At 38.0% G+C, this 27666-nt stretch overlaps 3 protein-coding genes across 3 annotated transcripts; 2 read left to right on the top strand and 1 right to left on the bottom strand.

The window, feature by feature from the left end:
- The first annotated feature begins 268 nt into the window (after positions 1 to 268).
- Positions 269 to 12828, top strand: LOC131144533 (amine oxidase [copper-containing] zeta, peroxisomal-like). The gene is made up of 12 exons (XM_058093229.1): positions 269 to 888; positions 2383 to 2492; positions 3280 to 3585; positions 3894 to 4006; positions 4115 to 4445; positions 4550 to 4765; positions 6911 to 7147; positions 7452 to 7637; positions 9126 to 9266; positions 10153 to 10421; positions 11937 to 12018; positions 12439 to 12828. The coding sequence occupies exons 1-12, from the start codon at positions 627 to 629 to the stop codon at positions 12559 to 12561; spliced, it is 2376 nt and encodes a 791-aa protein (XP_057949212.1). The 5' UTR covers positions 269 to 626; the 3' UTR covers positions 12562 to 12828.
- A 2240-nt stretch (positions 12829 to 15068) lies between these two features.
- Positions 15069 to 17482, top strand: LOC131144532 (uncharacterized). The gene has a single exon (XM_058093227.1). It carries the CDS (start codon positions 15495 to 15497, stop codon positions 17361 to 17363), a length of 1869 nt encoding a protein of 622 aa, XP_057949210.1. The 5' UTR covers positions 15069 to 15494; the 3' UTR covers positions 17364 to 17482.
- Positions 17483 to 17980: 498 nt separating this feature from the next.
- On the bottom strand, positions 17981 to 27314 carry LOC131144531 (F-box protein At1g70590). Its single transcript, XM_058093226.1, has 4 exons — positions 26431 to 27314; positions 20366 to 20499; positions 18891 to 19073; positions 17981 to 18665 (listed from the first exon to the last, which is right to left on the bottom strand). Exons 1-4 carry the CDS (start codon positions 27008 to 27010, stop codon positions 18498 to 18500), a joined length of 1065 nt encoding a protein of 354 aa, XP_057949209.1. The 5' UTR covers positions 27011 to 27314; the 3' UTR covers positions 17981 to 18497.
- Positions 27315 to 27666: the final 352 nt, after the last annotated feature.

Here is a 27666-nt window from a genome sequence, read left to right as displayed (position 1 = left end):
TTTTTATCACCTATAATAGTCGCCAAAATTATCAAAATTTTCTAAACCTCAAAAAACCTTTCAAAACGTGAATAGTGGGGCCATGAGCAAGACGGCTTCTTTTCATAACTACTTGTTCTTATGCGCAAAAAATCTCTCTCTCTCTCTCTCTCTCTCTCTCTCTCTCTGGGTTGTCGGCTTCCACTTCGCACAAGCCGCACTCTGTAGAAATGACGTTAACACATGATGGACACACATGATGCACAAGCGGGACCAAACCCACTCGTACAAAACGCTGTCCTAAATTTCAATCAGCAGTGTTCCATCTCAGACAAGCACGCGCTCATATCGCCCCCCTCCCTACTCCTGTCCTCTCCTCCTTTATTGCTAAACCCCATGTCCGGTCTTCCATTATATTATATTATATTATATTATATTACTTAACCATATCCACATATAACCCCATCGCACGGCGCAAATTGCAGACTCCCCAACTTCGCCCCCCGCACTGCAAACTTCTACGGACGCAGAGCGGTTGGGGCGCGGAAGCAAGGCGGAGGTCTGATTCTCTTTGCTAGTGAGAGTTGCTGTATGTCAGTGGACTGCTACAGCGACAACTCCCACGGCGAGCTTGCGAACCCTTTGCGATGGCCACAGTTACGGATAAAGCGACGTCTTGCTGCAACATTTCCACTCCCAAAATGCCTCTCCCTCCGCCGCCTCCGCCCCCGTCGACCACGTCCACTCCGCCGCCTCTGCTGCGCAAGCCCACCGCCATATTTGACGATTGGGGCGACGTCACCGCCTCCGACTCGTCCGGGAATCAGATTCCCAAGAGATCGGCGGCCGTGGCGGCCATGATCCACCCCGTCGAGACCCTCCCCCCACCGGCTTCAAATACCACCAAAGGTATAATCTAATATTGACTGTATAGCTAATTAAGCTTGCTTCTTGCATTTGTTAGGAAACGATTGTCTTTTAATTTACTTTGTTTGGGGAAAATAATTTTTTTTGGGTCCTATGGTTCTTGATGTGTTTGGTCCCCAGTGAGGTGGATAATGGAAAATGACCCAATTTACTTCCCCCTTCTCATGTTTTTCTCAGCAACCAAACGGAGGATCTACAAATTTTCTTTTTTCCTGGAGCTAAATACCTATCTTATTGTAATATTTTTGGAACATGATACCATTATATGATAGTATGTCTAATTGCGTGTCATTTTATGCTCATTTCTTTTTCCTTTTTTACTTTTAATTATACATCTTGTGGAGTAATTAAAGTGAAGTAACTTTCCACGGGTAGAGATCATATTCATCATAAGAATGTAGTCAACAGACTAATCGAGTTCTGTTTGTGGAAAATCCTATACATCACAAGATAACTATCACGATCGATTTTTTGCACGCGTGGTGTGCATCAACATGTCAAGTAATTAGGGATGTGTAGAACAGAAGAAGCAGAAGCAGTGGTTTTTTTTTTTTTTTTTTTTCTTAAGATTTTTTTGATTTGGATCATGGGTAGGCTTGCCATGACATTCGCACCATAGAAATGATGATCTTCTTTTATCGTGCGAAACTTTTCTCTGAAAAACTTTCAAGGTTTAAATCAGGGGAAGAACACTTATTGGTGTTCTTTCGTTTTCCAGAGATGAAACTGAACCCTGTCTTTCTTCTAAGTTTAATTTTTTATTTTAGGCCTCAAAATTGTTTATGAAACGTATTGAAACTTGTCCAAGGATGTTGTTGGTTTACTTTTAATTGTTCATTGTATCAGTCACTTTCCTACTTTCTACGTAGATGTCCTCTCTCCATTTGTTCTTTTCTGTCATCAATATGCATATGCATCTGAGGATCCCATGTATCACTTGGCGGCTTGAATATTCACTCACCATTCCGTTTGTTATAGCTGACAGAGGGCTGGATGTTATCCTGAAATTCTTTTATTTATTTATTGGTTTGTTTGTTTATTTATTGTGATTCAACCTCACCCTTGCATTTTTTATTCATTAGGGTTACCTTTGGTTCACAGCATGTGTATTAAATCGGATGGCTTCAGATGAAAATATAACAAAAATTTTGTATAAAGATACAATAATATAGCAAAAATTACTAATGCAAAACTTTGTTTTATTCCGTAAGTTTAGGAGTAGCTAGGATAGGAACAGACGATCCCATGGTAAAATTTGGGGATAATAATTCTTTATCTATTCCAAGTTATGGATTCATAAAAAGTTCTGCACTATCATTTCCTTTATGATGGCAACACATTTTATTTTGTAATCTAACAAATCCGTATATTGTAACTATGCTATTAGACATTCCATGAATCCAACATAACCTAGCAGATTGAATGACATCAATCTCTGTCATTTTGCTGATTAATTTTGTTTGTTTGTCTTCACAGGGATCCCAATTATGTCAAAGGCTCAAACGAGCCATCCTTTGGACCCTTTATCTGCAGCTGAAATTTCTGTGGCAGTGGCAACTGTGAGGGCAGCTGGAGCAACTCCTGAGGTTGTAAACTATATTATACTTATGTTTTCTTAATAACAAAATGTTAGGGCTGCCTGGTGTTCAGGGAACAATTCAAAAAATTCTGTGGTTTTGAGGTGTGAATAATTCATTATCTTTTAAGGTGATATTTGCCTCAATGAGTTTGTTGGAGGTAAAATAGTGCAAATCATCTCCAGAATACAACAAAACCACCAAATCCACAGGCAGCAAATTTGAAGATTTCTTTCCAAAAATTTTATGAAAATAGTGTATTTGACCGTGAAAGAAATAAGAGAGAGAGTGAAAAATGAATTTTGATTTGGATAATTGATCCTACCATTAAGACCTCTTATTTATAGACATGAAGACTTATTGATAATATCCTTTCAAACACACCACTGTTTAAAGAGTTTTTACTTATGCATCTTCAAATCATGATGACTGTTGTATTTGATTTTTAAATTAATAGTCTATTTTGCCAGTTATTTAACTGTCAGTTGAAAAAATTAATTTCAACTGCAAGGTCTTAATGGTACACATGTGCATGTGTGCAAGTCAAGGTGGTACACTGCACTTAATTTCCCTCCATACTCAATTTTAGCTAGTTAGATGAAAATTACCTTATAAACCTGTCTCAATCCTTTCAGAACTTTCAATGTGGGCACAAGGTTTATGAGGGCCTCTCACCCTCCTTTATATTACAATCCAAACTTCTGTACAAAATTGGATGATTAAACAAGGATTTCATTAGCAATGTTGGTTTGAAACTTGTTCTTTTGCTCTTAAGTAATTACTTTCTCTTTATCAGCTGAGGGATAGCATGCGGTTTGTTGAGGTGGTTCTGTTGGAACCGGAGAAACATGTCATTGCATTGGCAGATGCATATTTCTTCCCTCCATTCCAGCCATCTTTACTTCCTAGGCTGAAAGGTGGGCCAGTAATTCCTAGTAAACTCCCTCCAAGGAAAGCTAGAGTTGTTGTCTATAACAAAAGGTCAAATGAGACAAGCATATGGATTGTTGAACTATCAGAAGTTCATGCTGCAACTCGAGGTGGACATCACAGGGGCAAAGCCATTTCTTCGAAAGTTGTTCCTGATGTTCAACCTCCAATGGTATGTACTATGTAGTTTTTAGCAATATTGATGCTTTCCATAAATCATAATATCTTTCTGATTTGAAAGTAATTGAATTTGAATTACTTGATTTGTACTTGCTTGGAAGTGTTCAATATAAATTTAGGAGGGGAAAAAGCTATTAGGAAAACTTAGCCAACATGCATTTGAGTCAAAATTTTTGACACTATTGATTGATCATCTTATTCTTTTGAATGATTCCTCCTCTCCCACTCCTAAGTCAAAGGCTTCTGGTTCCTTGCTAAAATCTGTGTCCTTATCTTTGTGCAATACCAATGTCTTCACAGGATGCTGTGGAATATGCGGAATGCGAAGCTGCCGTGAAGGACTTTCCTCCATTTCAGGAGGCAATGAAGAAGAGAGGAATTGAGGATATGGACCTAGTGATGGTAGATCCATGGTCAGTTGATGGATTCCCATTTCTTTCATGCCAATATCCTAATAGGATTTGTTTTTGACACAGCTTATGTTGTTTACATGGGCTTCAATCTGAAAATTCTTCATTCAGGTGTGCAGGTTATCACAGTGAAGCTGATGCTCCTAGTCGCAGGCTTGCTAAACCCCTTATCTTCTGTAGAACTGAGAGTGACTGCCCAATGGAAAATGGTTATGCTCGCCCAGTTGAAGGGATTTACATAGTTGTTGATATGCAAAATATGGTGGTGGTCGAGTTTGAAGACCGTAAACTTGTACCTCTTCCACCAGCAGATCCATTGAGAAACTACTCTCCTGGTGAAACACGAGCAGGTGTGGACAGAAGTGATGTGAAGCCTCTACATATCATTCAGCCAGAAGGTCCAAGTTTTCGTGTCAGTGGGCACTATGTTGAATGGCAGAAGGTACTCAAGCATTTGTGGAGCTACATAATTGATTCTGTGTTACCTAGTTCAACACTTCATCTTGTTTCATTGATTATTGTGTCATTTTAATTGCTGGTTGGCAGTGGAATTTTCGTATTGGTTTCACTCCTAGAGAGGGTTTGGTTATCTATTCTGTTGCATATGTTGATGGTAGTCGAGGTCGGAGATCTGTTGCCCATAGGTTGAGTTTTGTTGAGATGGTGGTGCCCTATGGAGATCCAAATGATCCACATTACCGGAAGAATGCATTTGATGCAGGGGAAGATGGGCTGGGTAAAAATGCACACTCTCTTAAGAAGGTACTTTACAACATCATGCCTTAGGCATATATGCCTGTTTTACCCATTATAAATTTTGTTCTATGCTCAAGCTATTATAGGTTGGCAATCATAGTGCATAGACACTGATCAAATTGGTTTCATCCATAAAAGGATATCTGCTAAGAAATTTCTTAGCCACTCAATTTCAGTTCCTGACATCTTCTAAGGTAATAAACTTGAACTCCATGGTAGACTGAGTTATAACATTTTGTCTGGATAATTTCCAAGACACACACTCTCATGCGGTAAAAACATAACCAATAGTGAAATTTGTCTCAGCTGAATTTGAGATCCAGTTATCATCATTGCAACCCACTAATATAGCGGGAAATCCACTACATATACCATAGTCCATGGTACCTCTCAAATATCTGAATAGTCTTCGATAGGATGCTGATTATATCTATAGAGTCTATAAAATGCACATGAGGACAAATATAATTCACTAAAAACAACAAGCTTACAATTATTTTAGCATATTCAGACTGTGATACACTGTCACCTCTATCCTTCTTTAATTGTAAATTTGCATCAATCAAAAAACATGGAAACAAGTTTCCCTCTCTAATAAGGTGCATTGTGACATCCTCTAACAACATTTGTTTTCTTTTGTACTTTAGATGCGACATACAACTATGCCAAGATATTCTGGTAATTTTCTACTAACCACAAAGGCATCAGGGAATTTTTAGGTCCTCCAACAATATGCTATACTCCTTGATTTGGGACTGCACATCCATATCATCAATCAGCTCACTAAAAAAGGGAGGAGATAATTTATATGGTAAAACTTTAATGGAAACTAATGAAAATAGTTTCGAAAAATTGAACCTAGACTAGAAATTCACTCTTTAAATAAAAATATGTCACGGCGATTCAACAATCTTCGGAAACCAAAAATAGTTTCTAATAATAATAATAATAATAAGAAGAACAACAACAACAATAACTCTTAGTTACTTTCTCAAAAACTTCATCTCATTCCATTACTTTGCATGTATCCTATGCAATAGTAGGTTATATCATAGTAACCTTTCATGTGCTCAAATATGCATTTATCATCTAAATATTGCTATTGCAAAAATGTACAAGTCCTAAACAAAGGATTTTAATAATCCAAGAAAATTATTTACACTAAGCTTTCAAATCCCATGAAATTTTTAATCCAACAATTAATAAATACTGAATTTGAAATTCCCATCAACAAAATTTATTGAACAAATTGACCGTTAGTTCTCTTGCTCACAATATATTTTCATCTTGGGTTTTGTGTCAGATTATCAAGAAATGAAAACTCAGATCAACTAGACTCAGGATCAAATGAAAATGATAACACAAGTTATGGTTTGTAAGTCGAAATAACAACGTAGTCAACACATGTCTTAAATTTATATATGTCGTAGTAAGAAATGCAGCATCCATGACAATTAGGGAAAAAAATTTCTTCCCTCAAATTGTTGGGAAGAGGAATCTGAAAATAGAATACGAAAAATAAAATTGAGAAACTTATTGGTTGCAGCATGTATAGCTCTATCCTTGGGGAATATTTTGCCACTTCAATACAGTGCGGAAGGCTGATTAGCGTTTACCCCCAGGATACGACAACCCTTCAGATTAGTGTACACTCACCAATCAGGAGACAGGAACAGAGCAACTTGGTTAGCCCATATGCATTTTATAAGGATGACCACAATAAAGAAATAATCATCGGATCAGCAACAAAAGAATTTTCAAAGAAAATAATTTTGTGAGGAAGAAGAAAATTGTAGCAAATCACGTTGTTATCAAAACATATTTAGCCTCGAGGTATCTATATATTTATATATATATATATATATATATATATATATATACACACACACTCACAAATAACTATTAAAAAACGGTTAACAATGGTCATAAAATGGTTAACAACAATGGTCAGAAAACAGTTAATAACAATGACCACAAAACAGTCATAACCGTTTTTATTATTGTTAATAAAATTAAATAAATTATTTAAACAACCGTTAGGAGAGAAGCAGTAAAGGCTTTTGAAATACCTTTATGTAAATTATCAATACGTTCATCCTACAATTTGTGTGCATCAATTAAAATGAAACTTGGTTAACTTGTCTATTGCAGGGTTGTGACTGTTTAGGCTATATAAAATACTTTGATGCCCATTTTACAAATTTTACTGGAGGAGTTGAAACGATTGAAAATTGTGTCTGTTTGCATGAAGAGGATCATGGAATCTTATGGAAGCATCAAGATTGGAGAACAGGTTTAGCAGAAGTTAGGCGGTCTAGACGGCTAACAGTTTCATTTGTATGTACTGTGGCTAATTATGAGTATGGATTCTATTGGCATTTTTATCAGGCAAGTTGGTCTCTGCTTTGTTTAGATTTTTGGTTTAATATATTTCTTATTCTGGAACAAGTACACGACCATGTTTTGTCTTTTTCAACTTTTTCCAAGGACCAGGATATTTGAAAGCTCTTTAAGCATAATGAGGTATTAGTTGCCACAAGAGAGGTGTTGTGGATTTCTGTAATTCTATGAATTTCAGTTGCAGAATATAATTTGATGCTATTTTCTTCAGCCTTCTATTGTCATTCAATCATTGGTTAAGTGGAGAGCTTGGGTGTCCTAATTTTATATTGTTAAATCTATTTCCTTCCAGGATGGTAAAATTGAAGCTGAGGTTAAGCTGACAGGTATACTTAGTTTAGGGGCATTGCAACCGGGTGAAGTCCGAAAATATGGCACAACTATTGCTCCAGGATTATATGCACCAGTCCATCAACACTTTTTTGTTGCTCGTATGGATATGTCAGTTGACTGTCGACCTGGAGAAGCATTCAATCAGGTTAATTTTCTTGAACTCCAGGGATCTTTCTTTCATTGCACTTGTTTTTTTAAAATTTAGACACTGGGTTAATCCTTTTTGCCTTATTGTTATGAACACAAAGCTTTGTTTCCAATTTGAATCATTGCTGAACAACTGGATTATTGTTAGATTTCATTAATTTGATACATTAATCCCTTGCATGTTCTGTGATTGCGAACTCATTCTTGTAAATATTTCTGCGTGTAGAAGACATGATTTTGGCTTTCCCCTCCTCTTTTGGCATTCTCATTGTGCCATTTTCTAAGTCAATAATAATTATTTTGTTTCTACAAGAATGATGTTCAATGACAGTTTTCATTGTTTATATGTTTTATGAATGTCTAGCAGAATATAATGTCTAAACATTGCAACATGGTATTTCAAAGTGTAAATGCAAGTGGGCATATGCTGTGTGTGTCCCTAACATAGTAATTGGTTTGTTGATGGAAGTGGGTCACATTTTGTATTAAGATTTTTGTGCTTACCTATTTTGTTAGGAAAATGCTCATGGAGAGATGAGAAAATTAAGTTTAAGGGAAACCTGGCTAAGAAGCCACCAAATGATTCCAACCCTTTTATTCCTTTAATTGACATTTTGTTTATCATCGTTACATGCATAAGAAGAGAATAAAAAACCTCAACCCTATGTTTGGGTAGGCCTTGGATTTGGATTTGTATTGGATTTGGATAAAAGATGTAATGCAAAATTGTATTGAAATTTGTCCAAATCCACCCAAATCCAATTCCAAGGTCTGAAATCCATCCTCCCAAACACAATGCAAGAGTTTAACAGTCCATCCGAACCATAAGCTTAGTAACATAGTTAGGACAAAAATCCTGGAAACTAGAGAAACAGGAAAATACTTAAAATTCAAACTTCCATACCCTATGCAGACCATGTATGACAAATACTCGTGCTGATTTTTTACAAATCTTATGAGTCTCATGTGATTTCTACAAACTTGCTTGTGCCATGCGCATTGGACCTTACTCGCATGGCAGAAAACATACTTCATGGTTGCAAATTTGAAGAATTCAGTGCCAGTTTGTAAGTAAAAGCTCTTTAGCGATCAAGTGACTGAAATTATGCTGTTTAAAACCACCTCTTCCTTATGATACTGACACCCATTTTCTGTTGAATTTTTTAATAAAAATTCATCTGAAAATTTTATAGAGAAGGATTTCCCACTAGGTGCAGTTCTTCAATTTTAGTTCTGAGTGTTGCAAAGATCACAAAAAGTGGTGCACCATACATGGGCTTAACTCGGTCATGTTAGAATGTAAATTAATGCAGTACAATAGATGAAAGTTGGTCTATGAATCCTACTTCACTATGTTAGTTATTGTAGTTTTCCTGGGTTTCATTGTTGACGTCTCCTCTGGTGCTCTATTGCTCTTTTCTTACTACAGTAACATTTTGCATGATATTATGATAGCTATATATGTTGGCTTTCCTCATTCATTTAGGTTGTTGAGGTGAATGTCAAGGTTGAAGGACCTGGAAAGAGTAATGTTCACAATAATGCATTCTATGCTGAAGAGAAACTGCTCAAATCAGAAATGCAGGCAATTCGTGATTGTAATCCTTCATCTGCCCGCCATTGGATTGTAAGATTCAACAGCCTTGTTTGCAAACATTTTTTTTTTAAACTATTATTTGCCTGTAATTTGATATCATTGTTATGGTTATAATCCTTGATGCGTCAAGTTGCGTTATAATGGAAATTGATAAAAAGAACCAAAAAAAAAACTTTGGCCTTAGTTTTGATTTGAGCACGTGTCTCTATTGATCCTTCATCATTTGAACGTGTGTAAATAAAATTCCTTAGAGTTCTGAATTCATGAATGCAAATTTCTGGAAATTGATGACTGGATTATTGATGCATATTAAATGACATGAAGTAAGGCCAAGTGCAGCATGGGCGTGGATCTATGTGAATCAAATATAATATTGTCAAAATACAATTTATAAAATACAAACTTGAAATTTAATGTCTAATTCCAAGACATAGTGTATTTATAGTGCAAAAAATATATGTTAAAATATATTACATACTGATGGTATATTTTAAATAACGATGTCTAAGAAGTTGCAAAATTTCCTTTTTAAATTGCATTTTCCTGATATGGTATGGGAGCCCTGTCAACTTGATGCTGCATATCCATTTAAATCCAAAATAATACACTCTTGGACATATGGCCTTATAAAAGTATTTTGAGATTTATAATGAAAGGAATGAGTTTATACCATGACAGGAGTGAGATTTGTCATGGTTTGAGCAAGGTTCTATAAAAGTTATGCATAAGAAGTGCAGGAATCAAGGTTTTGAGATGAAATTGCCACCTATTTAATTAGTGGAATCATGTAACTAAGGCTTGATATCATGCTTTATAGTTGCCTTTTTGCTTTCTGGTTTTGATGGTGCGAGGTGAAGAACATTTCACTTTTAACAGTTCAAAAATTATTGCTTGATTGATTCATGCTGCAATTTAGGTTAGAAACACAAGAACTGTCAACAGGACAGGGCAGTTAACGGGTTACAAGTTAGTACCTGGATCAAATTGTTTACCGCTGGCTGGTTCTGAGGCAAAGTTTTTGAGAAGGGCTGCTTTCCTAAAGCACAATCTTTGGGTTACACCTTATGCACGTGATGAGATGTATTCTGGAGGAGAGTTTCCAAATCAAAATCCCCGTGCTGGGGAGGGATTGGCGACTTGGGTTAAGCAGAATCGTTCTCTGGAAGAAACTGATATAGTGCTCTGGTTAGCTCCTTCCCTTTTCGAACAATTGAGCATCTTTTGCTTGATTTTCTCCATGGCAGTAAATTTTTTTTGTTAATATGTGCTTGATCAGAATCATTTTGTTTTAGATGTGTTTCCCTGTGTGTGTGTGTGTGTGTAAATTTTTGGATATGATGATCATGTGACTATGATAATTCATAGAACAAGTTATTTATTTATGGTGGATAGTGTGGGCTCAGACTTCATAATTTGATAACTGCTATGCATCATGAAAAGTGCAAAAAGGATGCTTTGTATTACAATAAAATAGTTTTTCTTCCAAGTTTATTTACTGTTTTGTCAAGGCATGCTGGTAATCTTTTCTTATATTCATTTATTTTTGGTCAAAAACAACATATATAACATCAATAGCAGTCGAACAATGATATTTTGGCTAAAAAAACCAATAGCTGTGCAGGTGGATATGCTATGCTGCAGTGGTGAAATGATATAGATACAGGGTATCAGCATTGTTACATAATTAAGATCTAAAAGAATGGAAGATATCATTTGACATTCGGAATTGTATCGTTTGAAATTGCATTATATTTGCATTGTTAGTTAGACAATGTAGTTTTCGTTAATTTGAAATTTTGTGCTGTGCAGCAGTATGTAATAGAAAGAAGTAGGAATTTTTTGTTAATTTGAAGTTCCAGCAGAATTTCAGTGTTTGAGCAACCTATGTGGCATGGGGAGCCAGTGTGATTTCATACTCAAATGAGAAGTGTCCATAAAACTTGGTTTCTTATAGAAGTAGGAAAAACATTGCAACCTGCCGAATGAGCTACTATGGAAACAAAAAGAAGGTCTTGAGCATAATAAGTTTGATTTTTTGAATAAAAGTTGATGGTACCAATTAGAAAGGGAGGGAATACATATCATTAGAAATTATGTACGAGTAGTAAGGAGGTTTATGGATGACTGATAGAGAATGAATCAGTGTGTTTTTTTTGTAAGGTGAAAATCATCTAGGGTATTAGGCTTCTGTTAAGAACTAGAGCACAAAAACGAACATATATAAATTACGCCATGTAAGATCATGTGAGTGGTTCATCAAGTTTTTTATATTTAACGTGTGGAATAACACCAAAGAGAACTAAATCTTTCTCTCCATGCCATCCCTTTAGGCTTTCATGTATGGATCAAGGTCCGATTCTCCCAAGTTCTATGAGAATTTCTCTATAACATTGTGGAAGAAATTTAACCTTTTTTATAATTGAGAACTCTTTTTTTGTCAAAACAATGTCCCACCCGTTTATCCCAAAACAATTCAAGTCCCGCACCTCAAGTTGCTTTTACAGTTCCTGAGTTGCTGAACGCCGTAGTTTTTCATTTTTTCTTGTATGTTGGGATGTGGACAAAGATTATGGCATACAATAGGAATGTTGTCATGTTTCCTCAGACGTGACATGCTTTTTGAATTTAAATTATGATCTTTTAATCATAGGTTTGTGTCAATGTGCTTTTCCTTGGAATATCTAATAAGGTTAACTGCAGGTACGTATTTGGAGTGACACACATTCCTCGACTAGAAGACTGGCCTGTGATGCCTGTTGAACGCATTGGGTTTATGCTCATGGTATTCTACTAGTCATTTTAACATAAAACTTTTCTTTCTTCCCGTGGTTGTCTGTTTTGGTTCATTGGTCTCATGGATTTGTCCTATAAAAAGTGTCTCACTTAGCTAGAGTTCAAACCAATCTTATAAGCAGGCTTTTGGCATATTGCCAACAATCCTATCTACTGCTAAATGAAAAGATTAAAACACAGCATATTAGCCCTAACACCGGAATCGGTAGGTTAGACATTTGAATAGCACTTTTCCTCTCCATTTAGTAATTGACTTCTTTCACTTTCAGTCAAGTGGTAAAGTTCCACTCATTCCCTCCCGTTTTTCCTAATACACATCTTGATGTGGGACTAATGACATGATTTGCCCGTACTGCTGCTGCTTATTGATTCTGATATTTGCTGCTGTTTTCTCGTGTTCATGGTGCAGCCTCATGGGTTTTTCAACTGCTCACCGGCCATTGATGTCCCTCCTAGTGCAAGCGATATGGATCTTAAGGACAATGGTGTGGCTGCAAAGCCTGTGCAGAATGGGCTCCTTGCCAAGATTTGAAGGAAAGCTGTCAAGTAGTCTAGTTGGTGGTTCATGGTTGTGGTTGGGTAATAGAATGTCTCAAGCAGTTTTAGAGATCAGTGCCTAACCTTCATGGCTTAGCATCTGATTAAATTGTATTTGTGTTACGGTGTCCACGCCTGTTTTCAACACTAATAAAGTTTCCTACTTTTGAGTTCCAAAATTTATTGGTTGAATCTTTTAAAAGACCATTGCTACACCCTTTTATTAATTGATGGAATAAATCTGATCCTTTTACTGGTGAAATTTCCTTATTATTTAATCAGATGTTAATAAAAATTATGATTTTCGCTTTGAATTATATATATATATATATATATATATATATATATATATATGTTTTGCATGATTCTCTTTGCCTTTTATTTCATGCATACATTTATTTTTAGCGGTATTACCTTGTGAATCTTTCTTTTACTTTTACTGAGGGAGCAACATGTATATGCTTGCATAGAAGGTAAGAAAAATATAAAAACATACAAAGCAAAAATTTTAAGTATTAATTTTTTTAAAGCCTAAACTCAAGATAGAAGCATCCATAAAAGTCAACACAACTAGAGTGTCTCTCGAGGAACATTTTGACTATTTTTCACTTTAGCTGATTTAATAAATAATCTCTTTCACTTAATATGGATTAATATTGTTAGTAAAATCCTTTTACTTTGTAATTTTAGTGGGGAAATAATCAAGTTTTTAATGTTGATATTTTATAATTTAATGTATAACATATTATTTTCTAAAATTTCAATGGGCGTAAACGAACTATAGGATAATTGTTGGTTAGTAATTAGTCCGATGCATTTTCATGAGAGTTGTCATTCTAAAACACTATCTATCTTGAACAAAAAATAAAGAAAATGAACCTTCCAAAATAAATAATTAAATAAATATATTGCGCTCATTTTTTCCCCTCTAACAAAAAAAAAAAAACATATTATCATTTATTTTTTGGAAGAAAATTTTTTATCATTTTATTTATTTATTTTACTTACCAAAAGGAGGACAAAAAATGGACTCCCATTTTTCTTTCTCATTCCCTCTACTAAATGTGGGGTTATAGTGGTTGGGTTTTGTTTTACTTTTCCCAATCTCCTTATTTGTGCTGCTCTCTTTTTTTTTTAACTAGATCTATTTTGAAAAACTGTGGGAGACAAGATAGGATGGGATATGGGGAGAATTTTTAAATGGATAAGAAGTTGGTGAAAAGTTTATTGTTTGAAATTACTATATTTAAAATTATTGAGTAATACTAATTACTTAAATATTTTTTATTTTTATATTATTAAAATAGATAAATTAATTTAATAAAATATAATATTTTATAATTCATTGAATAAATACACATTTTTTTTTCCATAAAATCAAATAGAAACTTAAAAATATGGTTTAAATAATAAAATAAAAATAAGTATAATAAAAATAGAAATAACTATAGCTATTTTACTTAATTATTGTGTTTTGAAACTCACCATTCAGTACTATAAGGACAATTTTATTTTACATGAAAACCAAAAATAATATAAATATATTTGAAGAAATTATCAAAATTTTCAAAAATTTTTAAAAAATTAAGGATATTTTTTATTTTAGTCATATTTAAACTCATCAAATGCTTATTTTATTTTAATCTTAATAAGAAATTATGTATAAAAAGAATAAAGATAATAAAATTTTATTATCAATTTTGAAAATAAACTGAGAACTATTATCCCATTACGAACGTATTCGAATCAATCAAGTCAACGTAGTAGAATACTCGAACTCAATTCGACTAAAAAATATTGAGTTCAAAACTCAGATCTCGATCAAGTACAAAATTGTTAAACTTGAACTTAACTCGATTATAAATTATTAAAATTTGAACTCTAACTTGTTTGTAAAATAATATAAAAATAGTATAAAAGAATGTAATATATATAATATTAAATATAAGTATAAAATAAATATTATTTAACTTATATAATATAAAAAATTATAAAAATTTTATTAAACTCATGAGCAATGTTACAAAACTTAAACTTGGCTTATTACACTATTTGAATAGTCCATATTAAACTCTAATTCGAGTAAAATCGAATTTAGTCCAAATAATTTGTGAATAGAGTTGATTTTCTTGTATCCTAATAAAGGATAAAATTTTCAAAAAAAAAAAAAGGATAAGTTATATGTGCGTATTATTTTAGATTGTTTATTTATTATAAAAAAATAATTATTTTAGAGAGAGGGGAATGGCAGGATTCTCAACCATCGTGTCAACCTTATAATTTAATTTTCATCACATAAAAATGGCAGGATTCTGCGGGCCCTGCTCGTCCAGACCAAGACTTCATATTTTTTTTATAAAAAAAATTATTAAATTTTAAGAGAGAGAGAGAGAGAGAGAGAGAGTGTGTGTGTGTGTGTTGGGAAAGCCACGAAACCACCACCGAAAGCGAGTGGGGGAGGAACACTAGTGGAAGTAACGTCAGAGACTGACGGACGAGGAACACTAGTGGAAGTAACGTCAAAGACTGACTGACGAGGAGGCCTCCGCTTCTTTGCGTCAAGAAACTTCCACATAACTTAACTCGGCGGTTACCGTCGTATGCACTCCCAACGTCCCTCCCACGCGCCACCCAACCACTTCTTCATTACTTTTTCTTTGGCAGTTGCAATTCTTAGACAAGAAAACCATCCCCTTTCCCGGAAAGCACTTTCCCACGTAAACATAAACATCCGCAAAAAATCACCCGACCAACCAACCAAGCACACCATAGTCGGAACCACGACTAGAACCCTAATCAGTTGATTAACCTCAAGAACACGAAGAGAGAATAAGAAGTTGTTCTTCTTGTTGTATTGTTGATGATGAATTCTAGAGATATTTGAGAAACAGTTTCTGGGTTTTTTTGTTTATTGTTTTTACTTGCATCATGGATGAACCGATCGCGGTTACAGAGGAGACCCGGATCGAAGACGAGCTCTCCTACCCGATCCTACTGTCGGAGCGAACTCGGAAGGCGGTGGAGGAGGCCGAGTCCTTCAAGTTCGAGTGCTCCGAGGTCGGAAAGCAAGTGGACCGTCTTTCCCAGATGCTCCGTTCCGTCGTCCGCCTCGCGACCTCCACGGTTTCCCTCTACGAGCGCCCCGTCCGCCGCGTCGCCGCTGAGGTCTCCAAGAACCTCGAGCGCGCCCTGGTCCTGGTCCGCAAGTGCAAGCGCCGCAGCGTTCTCCGCCGCGTTGTTACCATCACCAGCGCCACCGACTTCCGCAAGCTCTTCGCTCTCCTCGACGCCTCCATCGGCGACATGCGGTGGCTGCTCAGCGTCCTTGACTGCGACGCCTCTGGCAACGGCGGCGGCATCGTGCTCTCTCTCCCGCCGATCGCCAGCAACGACCCGATTCTTTCCTGGGTTTGGTCCTTCATCGCCTCGGTTCAGATGGGTCAACTGCCCGATCGCACAGAAGCGGCCAACGAACTCGCCTCGCTCGCGCAAGACAACGATAGGAACAAGAAGATTATTGTCGAAGAACGTGGGGTTCTGCCGCTATTGAAGCTTTTGAAGGAAAATTCCTCACCCGAAGCTCAAATTGCGGCCGCCACAGCTCTCTGTAACCTCTCTAATTCTCAAGATAGGGTTAGGGTTATCGTAAACGAACTTGGGGTTCCGGCAATTGTTCAGGTTCTTAAAATTTCCCCAATGAAAGTTCAAATCTGGATCGCGAATTTGGTGGCGCGAATGGCGCAGCAAGACCCAGTTGCGCAAGAGGACTTCGCGAGGGAGAACGCAATTAGGCCTCTCGTTTCGCTGTTGTCTTTCGATACGGCTTTAGAGGAACCGAAGGCTCCTCAATTGGGTAAGCATTCTATTCACTCTATTGTTCAGATTAACAAGGAAATGGAGAAGAAATCGTTAATGAAGGCGAACCCACCACGCCCCCATTCGAATTCTTCGTCTTCTTCATCCTTGTACCGGGAGAGGAGCAGTAGTAGCAGTCGAGGTATTAATCAAAAGAGAGAGAGGGAGAACGAGCGGCCTGAAGTGAAACTTCAGCTGAAAATTAGCTGCGCGGAGGCCTTGTGGAGGCTTGCCAAAAATAGTGTGTCGAACAGTAAGAGAATAACTGAGACAAAAGGGCTGCTATGTTTAGCCAAGCTCATTGAGAAGGAGCAGGGAGAGTTGCAGGCTAACTGTTTGATGACTCTAATGGAGATCACGGCTGCGGCCGAATCCAATCCCGACCTTAGACGGGCGGCTTTCAGGACCAACTCTCCGGCCGCAAAGGCAGTGGTGGATGAGCTCCTGAGGATGATCAAGGAGGCAGATTGCTCGTCACTGCAAATTCCCGCAATTAAATCAATTGGGTCATTGGCTCGAACCTTCCCCGCGAGAGAGACGCGAGTTATCGGTCCTTTAGTCTCCCACATCGGCCATAAGAACTTAGATGTTGCAACGGAGGCTGCCATTGCACTGGCAAAGTTTGCTTGTCCTGAAAACTTCCTCTGTATGGAACATTCGAAGGCGATAATCGAGTTCGAAGGTGTCCCATCCCTGCTGAGGTTGCTGAGAGGCAACGAGCGGGCAATGTTGAATGGACTGGTGCTCCTGTGTTATCTTGCATTGCATGCTGGTAACAGCGAGGCTTTGGAGCAAGCAAGGGTGTTGACCACTCTTGAGGGGGCAGATCGCACGTTGGCTGCCCAACATCCTCAGTTGAGGGAATTGATTTCCAAGGCAATGTATCACCTTCATCTGTATCACAGTGGTGTTTTACCTCAAAGCCAATCTTTCGCGCCTTGAACGCGCATTTTAATCAGCCGGGGGGACCCAGTTTTTAATGGGAAATCTGTTCATGCTTGTACCAAATTGCTACGGTTGCATTTTCTTACTCTGTTTATACATAAATTAGTTGTTTAATACTTGCTAGGTGCTCACGTTGGTAGTCAATTTCCATTTTCTGAAATGAAAATGATGACAACAGCATGGCTCTCTCTCTCTCTCTCTCTCTCTCTCTCTCTCTCTCGGATCATAGGCATCCTCTGAACCATACTCAAGAATGAGCAATGATTCGATTTTTCTAATCTTCATGCAGAATGATGGACCAATGTGATGAATAAAACAATAGCCATGTTTTAAAATAACCACCTTCATAGACAATTCAGATCAAAGCTTGCATGACGGCAATTATACTACAAAAATAAAAGATAACCAAATTATAACTGTAAAAAAAGACATTAATTTTCTCGGGCTTATCATTTTTGAATATTAATAATGGACAAAAGAAAAAATTAGTACTAAATACTTTTTCTTGGACGGCATAAAAATTTATGAGGCCCTGACAAAGGAATTTTTGCAAGTAAAATTTGTTCTTAACTTCCTGAAAATTCACAAAAAACAGGCAGTAAAACATGTTGATCTTAAACAAGGGTGTACCAACTCATCATTTTCATTGCTCAACACAGTAAGTGTCTAATTTTATATGCATATAATCCTTGAAAGCATATAGTTTACATGACTTTCTTTTTGGGTACTAAAGAAGAAACAAAACCAACCAGCAACCTAGACTTAGTATCTCAACTTGGCAAACACATGTATCTGCCACCCAAAGATCATGAAAGACGTGTTAGAGGAGAATTCCAGATGACCTCATCTTGTTAACCATGACAACTGCATACAGTGGTAGCTATCATATCATACATAAAAGGGGCTTAAGAACCATAGTCTACGGATGCACTTGGGAGCATGTCGGTATAAAAATGGAATGGAAATAAGAATGTATAGTGGGATACATGTAATGTAAGTCCCATGGCTCACCTTATCCTCCTCACATTTTCACTCCCACTCCCACTCCCATTTTCCTTGCATTTTTCTCATCAGCAAACAAATGCAACCTCCAAAGCCATAAGTGTAAACATATGACGGAGCCGATGGAATTCAGTGAGATGAAGGCAATGAACGCCATGTGTCAACAAGATGCATTACTCGATCATGAGCATTCGATGACAATTGCTGCAGAATTACATTTTTCACGCGAGCTGCAGCTGTCTCGCCTGCACGTGTAGCTAGCTCCAAGTACACTACAGCTTTCATCATCTCTCCTTCCTGCCCAAGCAGTGACATGAAAATCTTTATCATATTCTATACTAGAGCTAAATATATTTGTTCTCAGTAATGCCAACTTAACAGTAAAACACATGGACTCATTATTTTCTAACATGGAGACAAAAACCAATACGTATCATTTTACTTCATGCAGTATATTATCTTCCACAAATCAAAATTAATCTAAATTAAAAAAAATAAGAGTTACTCAGCATAAACACATACAGAGAAGAGACCAAGTCCATGCTCGAATTGAGCTTTACTATGACCATGATCAGCTGCCCGCTTCATCCATTTCTTCGCTTGTCTATGACTATGCACCAGACCTTCTCCTAATGAGTAGCACAATGAAGTATTATACATAGCTCGCACATACCCACCTTCTGCAGCTCTCAGATACCATCTAGCCTGTTGCAAGAAAAAATTATAAAAAAATTATATGAAAATGCTAAAGCAATTATTCACGTAAGCAGTAATGGGAGAAACACATATAGTTGATTGCATTTTCGATCTAATGTAGAACAAAATCTCGTGAAAATACAATTTAAGATTCGAATTCAAACAAAAAGATCAAAGGTGGTTTCTATAATAATATTTTAATGGATGGCATACCCATGGTATCTACTGTAGATCAAGCTGAGGTATGGCAGCTCATTAACACACTCCCTTTGTACGATCCTTCGAAAGAATCAAAATAGTCGCAGGTCTGAGAAGAGTGATATCTACAGTATCAAGAAATGTAGGAAAGCAATAAGGGAACAGATTCCTATTGTGCTATAGAATGGTGGGGTTCAAAAACCATATTCCTAGACATCTTCATTTTGAGGAAAATGCTATCGACAAAACCACTGGTAAAAAGAGAATTTTAAATAACTATTTAACCCTTGTTGGTTGCTTTTTTATGACAGCAAAAGAATATGTCTTGTTCCTTTTTTGCATTAGATTATGCTAAAAACGATTTGAGCAGCTGAAATGAGAACTACCAACATTGGAAGAAAATTTCAGAAAATGGGAGGATGAAGTTGAAAAGTTGCGACAAAGATTTGAATGAGAAGTCAGCTTCAGGTAACAAATGCAGAGCTCTATTGGCGGCAGCAGTTACTGTATTTAACTTGAAAGGAACAACAAAATGTTCAAGTTTGTCAGGTGATGTTATATAATAATTGATATAGAAATTGTAGAACATGTGATTTTGATGCTTAGAGATGGGAATGCATAGGGAATATTTTGAATGCTGATAAGATAGGTGCACGTTAGGAGTGGAGGCTCCTTCTTGTTTTGGACAACAGCTGTTTGTTTCTCCATGTGTGTCGTTCTGTGTTTTTTTGTAATTAAAATGGTCCATTATCCTAAAAAAATGTTAAAGCAATTAAAAATACTACTGCCTAATTAACAATCTTGTATTCTATCTGGTATTGGAAAACAAATTCAGCAACGTAACAATAGAAAGTCAATAACCAGATGAAATTTCATTATAACTAAAATAAAGAAAAGAAATTGTATCTAATAACAAATTTCTAGGAAAATGAATTACCGTCAAGAGAGGGAGTAGCTGTAAATCACAACTACTGAATCTTACAAAAGGAAAATCATTTGTCAATATCAGAAAATAGTTTAAAGTACAATGCTTCAAATGTGGTCCAAAAAATTTTAACACTCATCCCAAGAATAAAAGTCAAGTATAAGGGCAAACAACATACAGCTTCTGTTAGATCGCGATCCAACCCACGGCCTTGATGGATACAAAGTGCAAGTTGGTACTGAGCACGGACATGGCCAGCAATGGAAGCTCGATACAACCACTTAACAGCCTCCTTCGGACTTGGAGGTTCAGCTGCATAAACAATAACAACTTAAGCACCTAGCAGCAGGGATACTGAGTGAGGTTTTAGAAACCCATAAAATGATAATACAGAACCATCTTGATGCCAAAACCGTGCATCCAAGGAGATTATATGAGTAATCTTCATATAATAGTAACAAAAAATAGATTCTAAAATGGAACTTGATGCACGGGAAGCAGGATTGTATTCTACAGTTCTACCATATCACCTGCAACGATACCATCTAAAATGTAGGAGGGGGTCCAACAATGAACTCCCACTACTTAGTTACAAGAACCTTCTTCCTAGGCACACTAATTACAAAGAACCTTGATAGAACCCCACTCCAAATGCGACATAACCACACACTTGTCAATATTGAACTTTGTTCCCCGTCATTATAAACCTCTTTTATTTGGCGATATGTCATAGAATTTATTATTTTCCATTAAATAAAGATGAAATTGTAATAAAATTTGCAATTTCTTAGGCATTTTTAATGTGAATATATTTTCTTTTTAATTATGTTAATTTATATGCTAAAGTATTAAGAGATTTCTTTGAAAATATTATGTGGTAGTTGTATTTTATAACTTCAGACACATTGTTGTCGATAGAATATATAACATAGGTGGACTCCCCAGACGCTCCTAAACTTTAATTCTTCTGCACCTCCCCCACTTACCTGCACCCAAGCCCAAGCCCAAGCCCATGCCCACTTCCACATCATGTAACCATGCTTTAGATTTATTAATTACCACAACTCACTCCTAGTTATTCATGCACACAAAACTGATTTATTAATTGCTTGAATTCGATCGCGAACAAAATGATAGTCAACATCAACATGTTTAGTTCGAGAATGCATTACTAGATTCATAGACAAGTAGGTTGCTCCCAAGTTATCACAAAAGAGAGTTGGAGAGGTGGACAAGAAAACACCCAATTCAGATAATAGAGATTGTAACCACAGTGGTTCACAAGTGGCATGAGCTAGGGCCTTGTACTCAGCCTCTGTGCTGGATCTGGCAATGGTAGATTGCTTCTTTGAGCTCCATGAAATTAAGTTGCCACCATAAAAGACACAGTAACCTCAAGTTGATTTTCTGTCATCGAGACACCCTGCCCAGTCAGCATCGGTAACCAAGGATGAAGTGTTGGAAGGTTGCAACAGTAAACCATAATGCAGAGTATACTTTAAATAGCGTAAGATGCGCTTAACACTCTGCCAGTGAGATAAGCATGGAGCATGCATGAACTGACAAACTCGATTGACAGAGAAAGCAGGGTCTGGTCTGGTGAAGAGTAAGTACTGTAAGCTACCCACTACACTTTGATATAGCGTAGGATCTGGAACAGGAGTGGAGTCAAAAGCAGACAATTTTGTGGAGGAGGACATAGGGCTGGTGACTGGCTTGCAGTTCATCATACTTGTTTTGTTGAGTAAATCTAAGATATAATTCTGTCGACAAAGCATGAGCCCAGCAGAGGTATGATGACATTCAACACCCAAGAAGTAGTGTAAAGATCCCAGATCCTTCATAGGAAAATCTGAGGTCAGAACAGATATGAAGTGAGAGATAACACTCGAACTAGAGCCTGTAATCACAATATCATCGACATAGACAATGAAGTAAACTGTTACTGATTGATGCTGATAAATGAATAAAGTGGTATCTGATTTTGAAACAACAAATCCTAGTTCCAGCAGTCGAGAGCTGAGCCTAGCACATTAGGCTCGAGGAGCCTGTTTAAGGCCGTTGAGAGCACGATTGAGTTTGCAGACATAGTGAGGAAATTGTGGATGAATAAACCCACGAGGTTGAGTCATGAAAACCTGCTCATCTAAATTGCCATGTAAAAAGGCATTCTGAACATCCAATTGATGAATCGGCCAACAAGACGAGACTGCAATGGTAAGAACTAACCTGATTGTGGTAGGTTTGATCACAGGGCTAAAAGTTTCATTGTAATCCAAACCTTCAAGTTGGCTATAACCTTAGGCAACCAATTGGGCTTTTCGTCTCTCAGTGGAGCCATTAGACAAATGCTTTGTCTTAAAAATCCAGCGACAACCAACGGCATTTTGATTGGGAGCAAGAGGAACAAGAGACCATGTATTGGTGGACATCAGGGCAAACTCAACCTGCATCGCATGCCTCCATTCATGAAATTTAGAGGCCTGAGTAACAGAAGTGGGCTCCTCTGGAACAACAACGGCAATGGTATGGGCGCGAGGTGGAGGCCAAGGAATGGTGCCATCAGTTCGGATTTTAGGGCAAGATTTTTATGCTCGTGCTCTTGTTTGCATGGGATGAAAGGACGTGGTAGGAATCGCGGAGGGAGAAGAAGAAGAAAGCGAAGGAGAGTGTGGCGACGATGACGAGTCGAGGGAAGCCCTAGATATAGGAGTGGATTGCCGAGAGGAAGAAGCGGGATCAGGTGAGACTAGCGGCAGCTGGGTTTGGGAGTGAGGGATGGAAGAGTGGGTTGAAGGCCCAATGTTACTGGGAGGAGATGATGGGCCGGGCCGAGTTGGGGATATAGTAGTGGGGGAAGATCTAATGGGCCGAATGAGAGGAGGTAGGGAAGTGTGAGACTGAGTGGGCTGAGCTGGACGATGCTGAAGTGAGTTGAAACTGGAAGCGGAAAATGGAAAAACATTTTCATCAAATAAAACATCCCAGGAGATGTACATATGGCCAGTAGGAACATGAAAGCACAAATACCCATGATGAGAAGAACTATATCCGAGAAAAACACAAGGAAGGGATCTGAAGTCCATTTTGTGTTGATTATATAGCCTAAGATTAGGCCAACATTGACAGCCAAAGGTTTTTAAAAAAATGTAGTCGGGTTTGTGATGAAATAAAACTTCAAATGGTGATTTGTTATTTAAGATGGGGGAGGGTAGACGACTGATTAAGAAAGCGGCAGTAACAAAGGCATCGAACCAGTAAGATTGAGGCAAAGAGGAATGAGCAAGAAGGGCAAGACCTGCTTCCACAATGTGCCTATGTTTTCTTTCAATCGAGCCATTTTGTGAATGAGCATGGGGACAAGAGATGCGATGACAAATACCAAAAGACTTTAACACGTTATTAAGAGTTCGAAATTCACCACGCCAATCAGATTGTAATGAACGGATTTTTGTATTAAAGAGAGTCTCTACATGGCGTTTGAAAAACAAAAAGAGGTTGCATCAGATTTACATTTTAACGGAAAAATCCAAGTAAACTGACTGTAGTCATCAACAAAGGAAACATAATAACGAAAACCACCACAAGAGATCAACGGTGCAGGGCCCCAAACATCCGAGAAAATGAGATAAAGTGAGGCGGATGAAAGATGAGGTGAGCGACCATATGGGAGCTAGTGAAGTTTAGCCTTGCAGCACGAAGAGCATAAACCCAAAGAGGAAGAGGATTTGGTGGGCAGAGACATCTGTGAGATGAGTTTATGTACTAATTGCATGGAAGGATGACCGAGACGAATATGCCACTGAAAAGAGGAGACACGCTCACCAACATGAGCTTGAGGAGATGAAGGTGGGAACACGTACATGTCATCCTTAGTAGAACCGCGAAGGAGAACCTGTTGAGTTTGTGAATCCTTCATACAAAAAAAAGAAGAGTGAAACTTAAAAAATACAGAATTATCCTCACATAATTTCCAGACTGAAATTAAATTCTAAGAAATTGATGGAACATGATAAGAGTTTGAAGAGAAGAATACTGCCATTGGAGGAAGAGATGGTGGAGCTGCCAACATGATGTATTGGGAGAGAAGAGTCATCACCAACACGAACTTGTTCATCACCTTTGTATAGATGGGTTAAGAGAGAGATTAGAAAAATCATGGGTGAAGTGGTGGGTAGCAGCAGAATCGGGGTACCAGTTGGGGTCTATAGACACGGAAGAGGGTTGCTGAAATTGTGGGCCTGAAGTAAGGTGTGCTGAGAGGGAAGGTGGAGGGGGAGATTGGTAGCTATAATCAAATTTGTGGTAACAGGAGATGGTAGTATGACCTCTTTTATGACAGACCTGGCAAGTGGGTCGATTAGGTGAAAAGGAAACTGGGGAGGAGGAGAGATGACGACCACCATGCCTGCCACGACCACCACGACCTCTAAAATTGCCCCTGACGTGTGAGAAACCAGGGCCGTGAGAGAAGCTGGTAGCAGATTTTGTTTGAGTGGAGTCAGCAAAAAATTTAGAAGATGCTGCAAGTGTGGAACTCTAATGGTTCAAACGTGCCTCATGAGTCAGGAGATGGTTGTATACTTGCGCAAGAGTAAGTGGATCCACACGAGTAGTGATGGATGTAACAAGAGAGTCATAGTCGAAGCCTAAACCAGCCAGGAAATATGTAATGAAATCAAATGATGGAATGATTTTACCGACCATGGCAAGAGAATCCTGAAGGAGCTTAACACGACGATAGTATTCAGGGATGAATTCTGAACCCTTCTTGAGGGTGGTGAGCTGGAGTTGAACTTGCATAATGCTAGCATTTGATTTTGCAGCAAACAAATCTTCAAGAGTTGTCCACACCTCACGGGAAGAAGTAGCTGCGAGGACATGAGCAATCAGTGCTTTAGAAAGAGAGGAGATCAGAACACTGATGATGGCTTGATCCTGTTGTTGCCAAGCGAGAAACTCAGGAGATGGTGTCTTGTTTTTGCCGAGCTAGTGAGGAGGGACAGTAGAGCCATCAATGTATCCAAATAGGTTCTGACCTTTGAGATAGGGTATGAGTTGTGTCTTCCACAGTAAATAATTGTCATGAGTTAACGTCACTGTAATCATATTGATGGGAGAAGGAAGTGAAATAGCATGAGGTTGCGTGTATGAAAAGGATGCAACAGGAGACTCAGCCATGCTGCAGACGAGAAATTGGAGAAAATGGACGTGAGTCCTAATAGATCTCTGATACCATGATGAAAAGAAGAAAACAGAAAATAAACAAAGGATAAAAGATGAAATTGAATTCTTGCTGAATGCCCCTTTACTTTTCACAATACGTAAACTCAGCACAGTGCTGTATATATATACACAAGGAGGAGGAAACCAGAATATTCTCTATAACAAACTTAACAAAAAATATAATAAAGAAAATGGAATATCAGTAACAAAAAATATTCGTTTGAACTGAAAGTTATTCCTAAGCTGAGGGTGGTTGTGTATTGCTGATACAACCAAAACAATATGAAGTTCCTTCCCAGAAGCTTTGAAGCATATTCAACATAAACCGTCTTACTTTTCACTATGTCCAGGTTGTTCAACATACAACAGTTAAATCAAACACAAGATCTTTCCCAGTAGCAGCATCCGTATGAAAAGTCTTCCATGGCAACCTCAGTCTTTCATCAGCTGCTAGTGTGTGAAAGGTTTGATAACAAGTCCACAAGATCCTCACACAATCACACTTCCAAGTTAATGAAGTGTAATAAATTATACAAAGATGCTCTCAAGTATTAAGGCAGAAGGGAAACAAAATTGAGAAAAAACTTCAACAGCATGATAGTTACAATCTTGCATCCATTGCAAGCTCCCCATTCCTCCAGCTAATAGCAACATGCATTGCATTGTTTGGAGCAGAATTACATTAACCAAGCAACACACTTCCTCCTACGCCCAGCCAGGCGTAGCAGCTCCTACAACTTATACTGAATTTTAAAATCATAACTTCCTACTTCCAACACCCAAAAAGCTTCCCCCCCCCCCCCCCCAAAAAAAAAAAAAAATCGCCCATAAAAAGAAAAACAATGTTCATCTCACGCTAACTAGTAATATAGTAATGATCGGTTATCCAGTTCCAATAATAGCATTATGGGTGGAGGAAATGGCATGATAAAAAATAAAAAAATTCCATTAATTGAAAGGGAAATCAAGAGTCAAATTTACCCACATTCGAGCTGTAAGCTCTAATCAAAATGGTACCTTGCAAGTAAGCAATGCCCAAATTACATTGCCCAGCGGGATCACCGAGCTCGGCGGCTTTCTTATACAAAGCAATCCCCTCCACCTTCTTCCCCATCTCCCAATAAACTAGACCCGCATCCACCATAGCCAAAGTAGACCCTCGAGCCGCACCTTTCAAGAAGGAGTCCAAAGCTTTGTTCAAATTGGCGCGAACCCCATCTCGGCCGTGCTTAAACCTCTTCCCCCAACGCAGAAGCAGCATCGCCTCCCTCAGCGGCTGAAGCGCATCCCTCCACGCTCGGCACACCAAGGACGCCGCCTGCAGGTTCGGGAGCGTGAAAGAAGCCGCGATCTTCACCAGCACGTCGTACGGAAGGGCCGAGAAATCGCGACCGTCCAATGAGTGCGACGAAGACGAAGACGATGACGATGATCTCGATCGGAACAGGATGCACTTCGCCTCTCTGGTGGAGCTGTGGTGTTTGGAACGAAACCCTAAGTGGCGGAGCTCGCCCTCCTTCTTCTCATTGACGTTCTCAAGAGGAAAGGCCGCGAAACGGGAGGCCTCCGATCTGGCCGGCCACGTTCTCTGCTTCATTTTTCGTATTGTTGGCCGGGAGTCAGAGGAAGAGAATTGCCGGAGGGCGAGGTGCTCGCGTCGGTGGCATCTGCAGAAAATCGAAGAGATGGCCACAGCGGTGGGGTTGTTCGGACTGAGGTGCGTTGGTTTCGGCCGTTGGATGTCCTCTGATCACCATTCATCATCCAACGGTTAAAACTAGATCCAGAAGTTTCCCAGAAAATCGATGCTCTCCCTACTCAAGTATTCTTTTCCTGTTTTCCCATTTGCCCTCATTTATGGTAAAATAACAGTCCTCTCTCTCTCTGTCTCTCTTTCTCTCTCTCATTCATATATATATATATATATATATAAAAGTAATCTTAAGCTGAGTTTGGACAGTTTGAAATTTTAGGGCCGTTTATTTGTGGAGAAAATTTTTACTTTTATTTTTATAAAAAAAATTACAAAAAATTAGCTAATTTTTTAGATTTATGAAATTTGTACACATTGTTTTGTTAATTTTCTAAATGTATATAGAAAAGTTTGAAAAAAGTATTTATTATATTTTAAATTTTTTATAGGGAGCACAAAATTTGATTTTTTTTTATTACATAAGAACTTCAACCACCAATAAGTCCTTTGACCCCCTGGTGCAACACCAAACCTACGGATTAGCATCCTCCCCCTAGGTC

This window comes from Malania oleifera, chromosome 12 (genome assembly GCF_029873635.1).
Source record: "Malania oleifera isolate guangnan ecotype guangnan chromosome 12, ASM2987363v1, whole genome shotgun sequence".
NCBI classification, from domain to species: Eukaryota; Viridiplantae; Streptophyta; class Magnoliopsida; order Santalales; family Ximeniaceae; genus Malania; species Malania oleifera.
The sequence above is the reverse complement of the archived record's forward strand: the minus strand, read 5'-3'. Positions and strand labels throughout refer to the sequence as shown.

Coding starts and splice junctions, on each gene's coding strand:
- LOC131144533 (XM_058093229.1), top strand. CDS start 627: ATGGCCACAGTTACGGATAAAGCGACGTCTTGCTGCAACATTTCCACT. Junction 4,766..6,910: donor ATGCACACTCTCTTAAGAAG/GTACTTTACAAC, acceptor TGTCTATTGCAG/GGTTGTGACTGTTTAGGCTA. Junction 7,638..9,125: donor CTGGAGAAGCATTCAATCAG/GTTAATTTTCTT, acceptor TCATTCATTTAG/GTTGTTGAGGTGAATGTCAA.
- LOC131144532 (XM_058093227.1), top strand. CDS start 15,495: ATGGATGAACCGATCGCGGTTACAGAGGAGACCCGGATCGAAGACGAG.
- LOC131144531 (XM_058093226.1), bottom strand. CDS start 27,010: ATGAAGCAGAGAACGTGGCCGGCCAGATCGGAGGCCTCCCGTTTCGCG. Junction 19,074..20,365: donor ATCGCGATCTAACAGAAGCT/GTATGTTGTTTG, acceptor TTCTTGCAACAG/GCTAGATGGTATCTGAGAGC. Junction 18,666..18,890: donor ATGGACTTGGTCTCTTCTCT/GTATGTGTTTAT, acceptor CTGCTTGGGCAG/GAAGGAGAGATGATGAAAGC.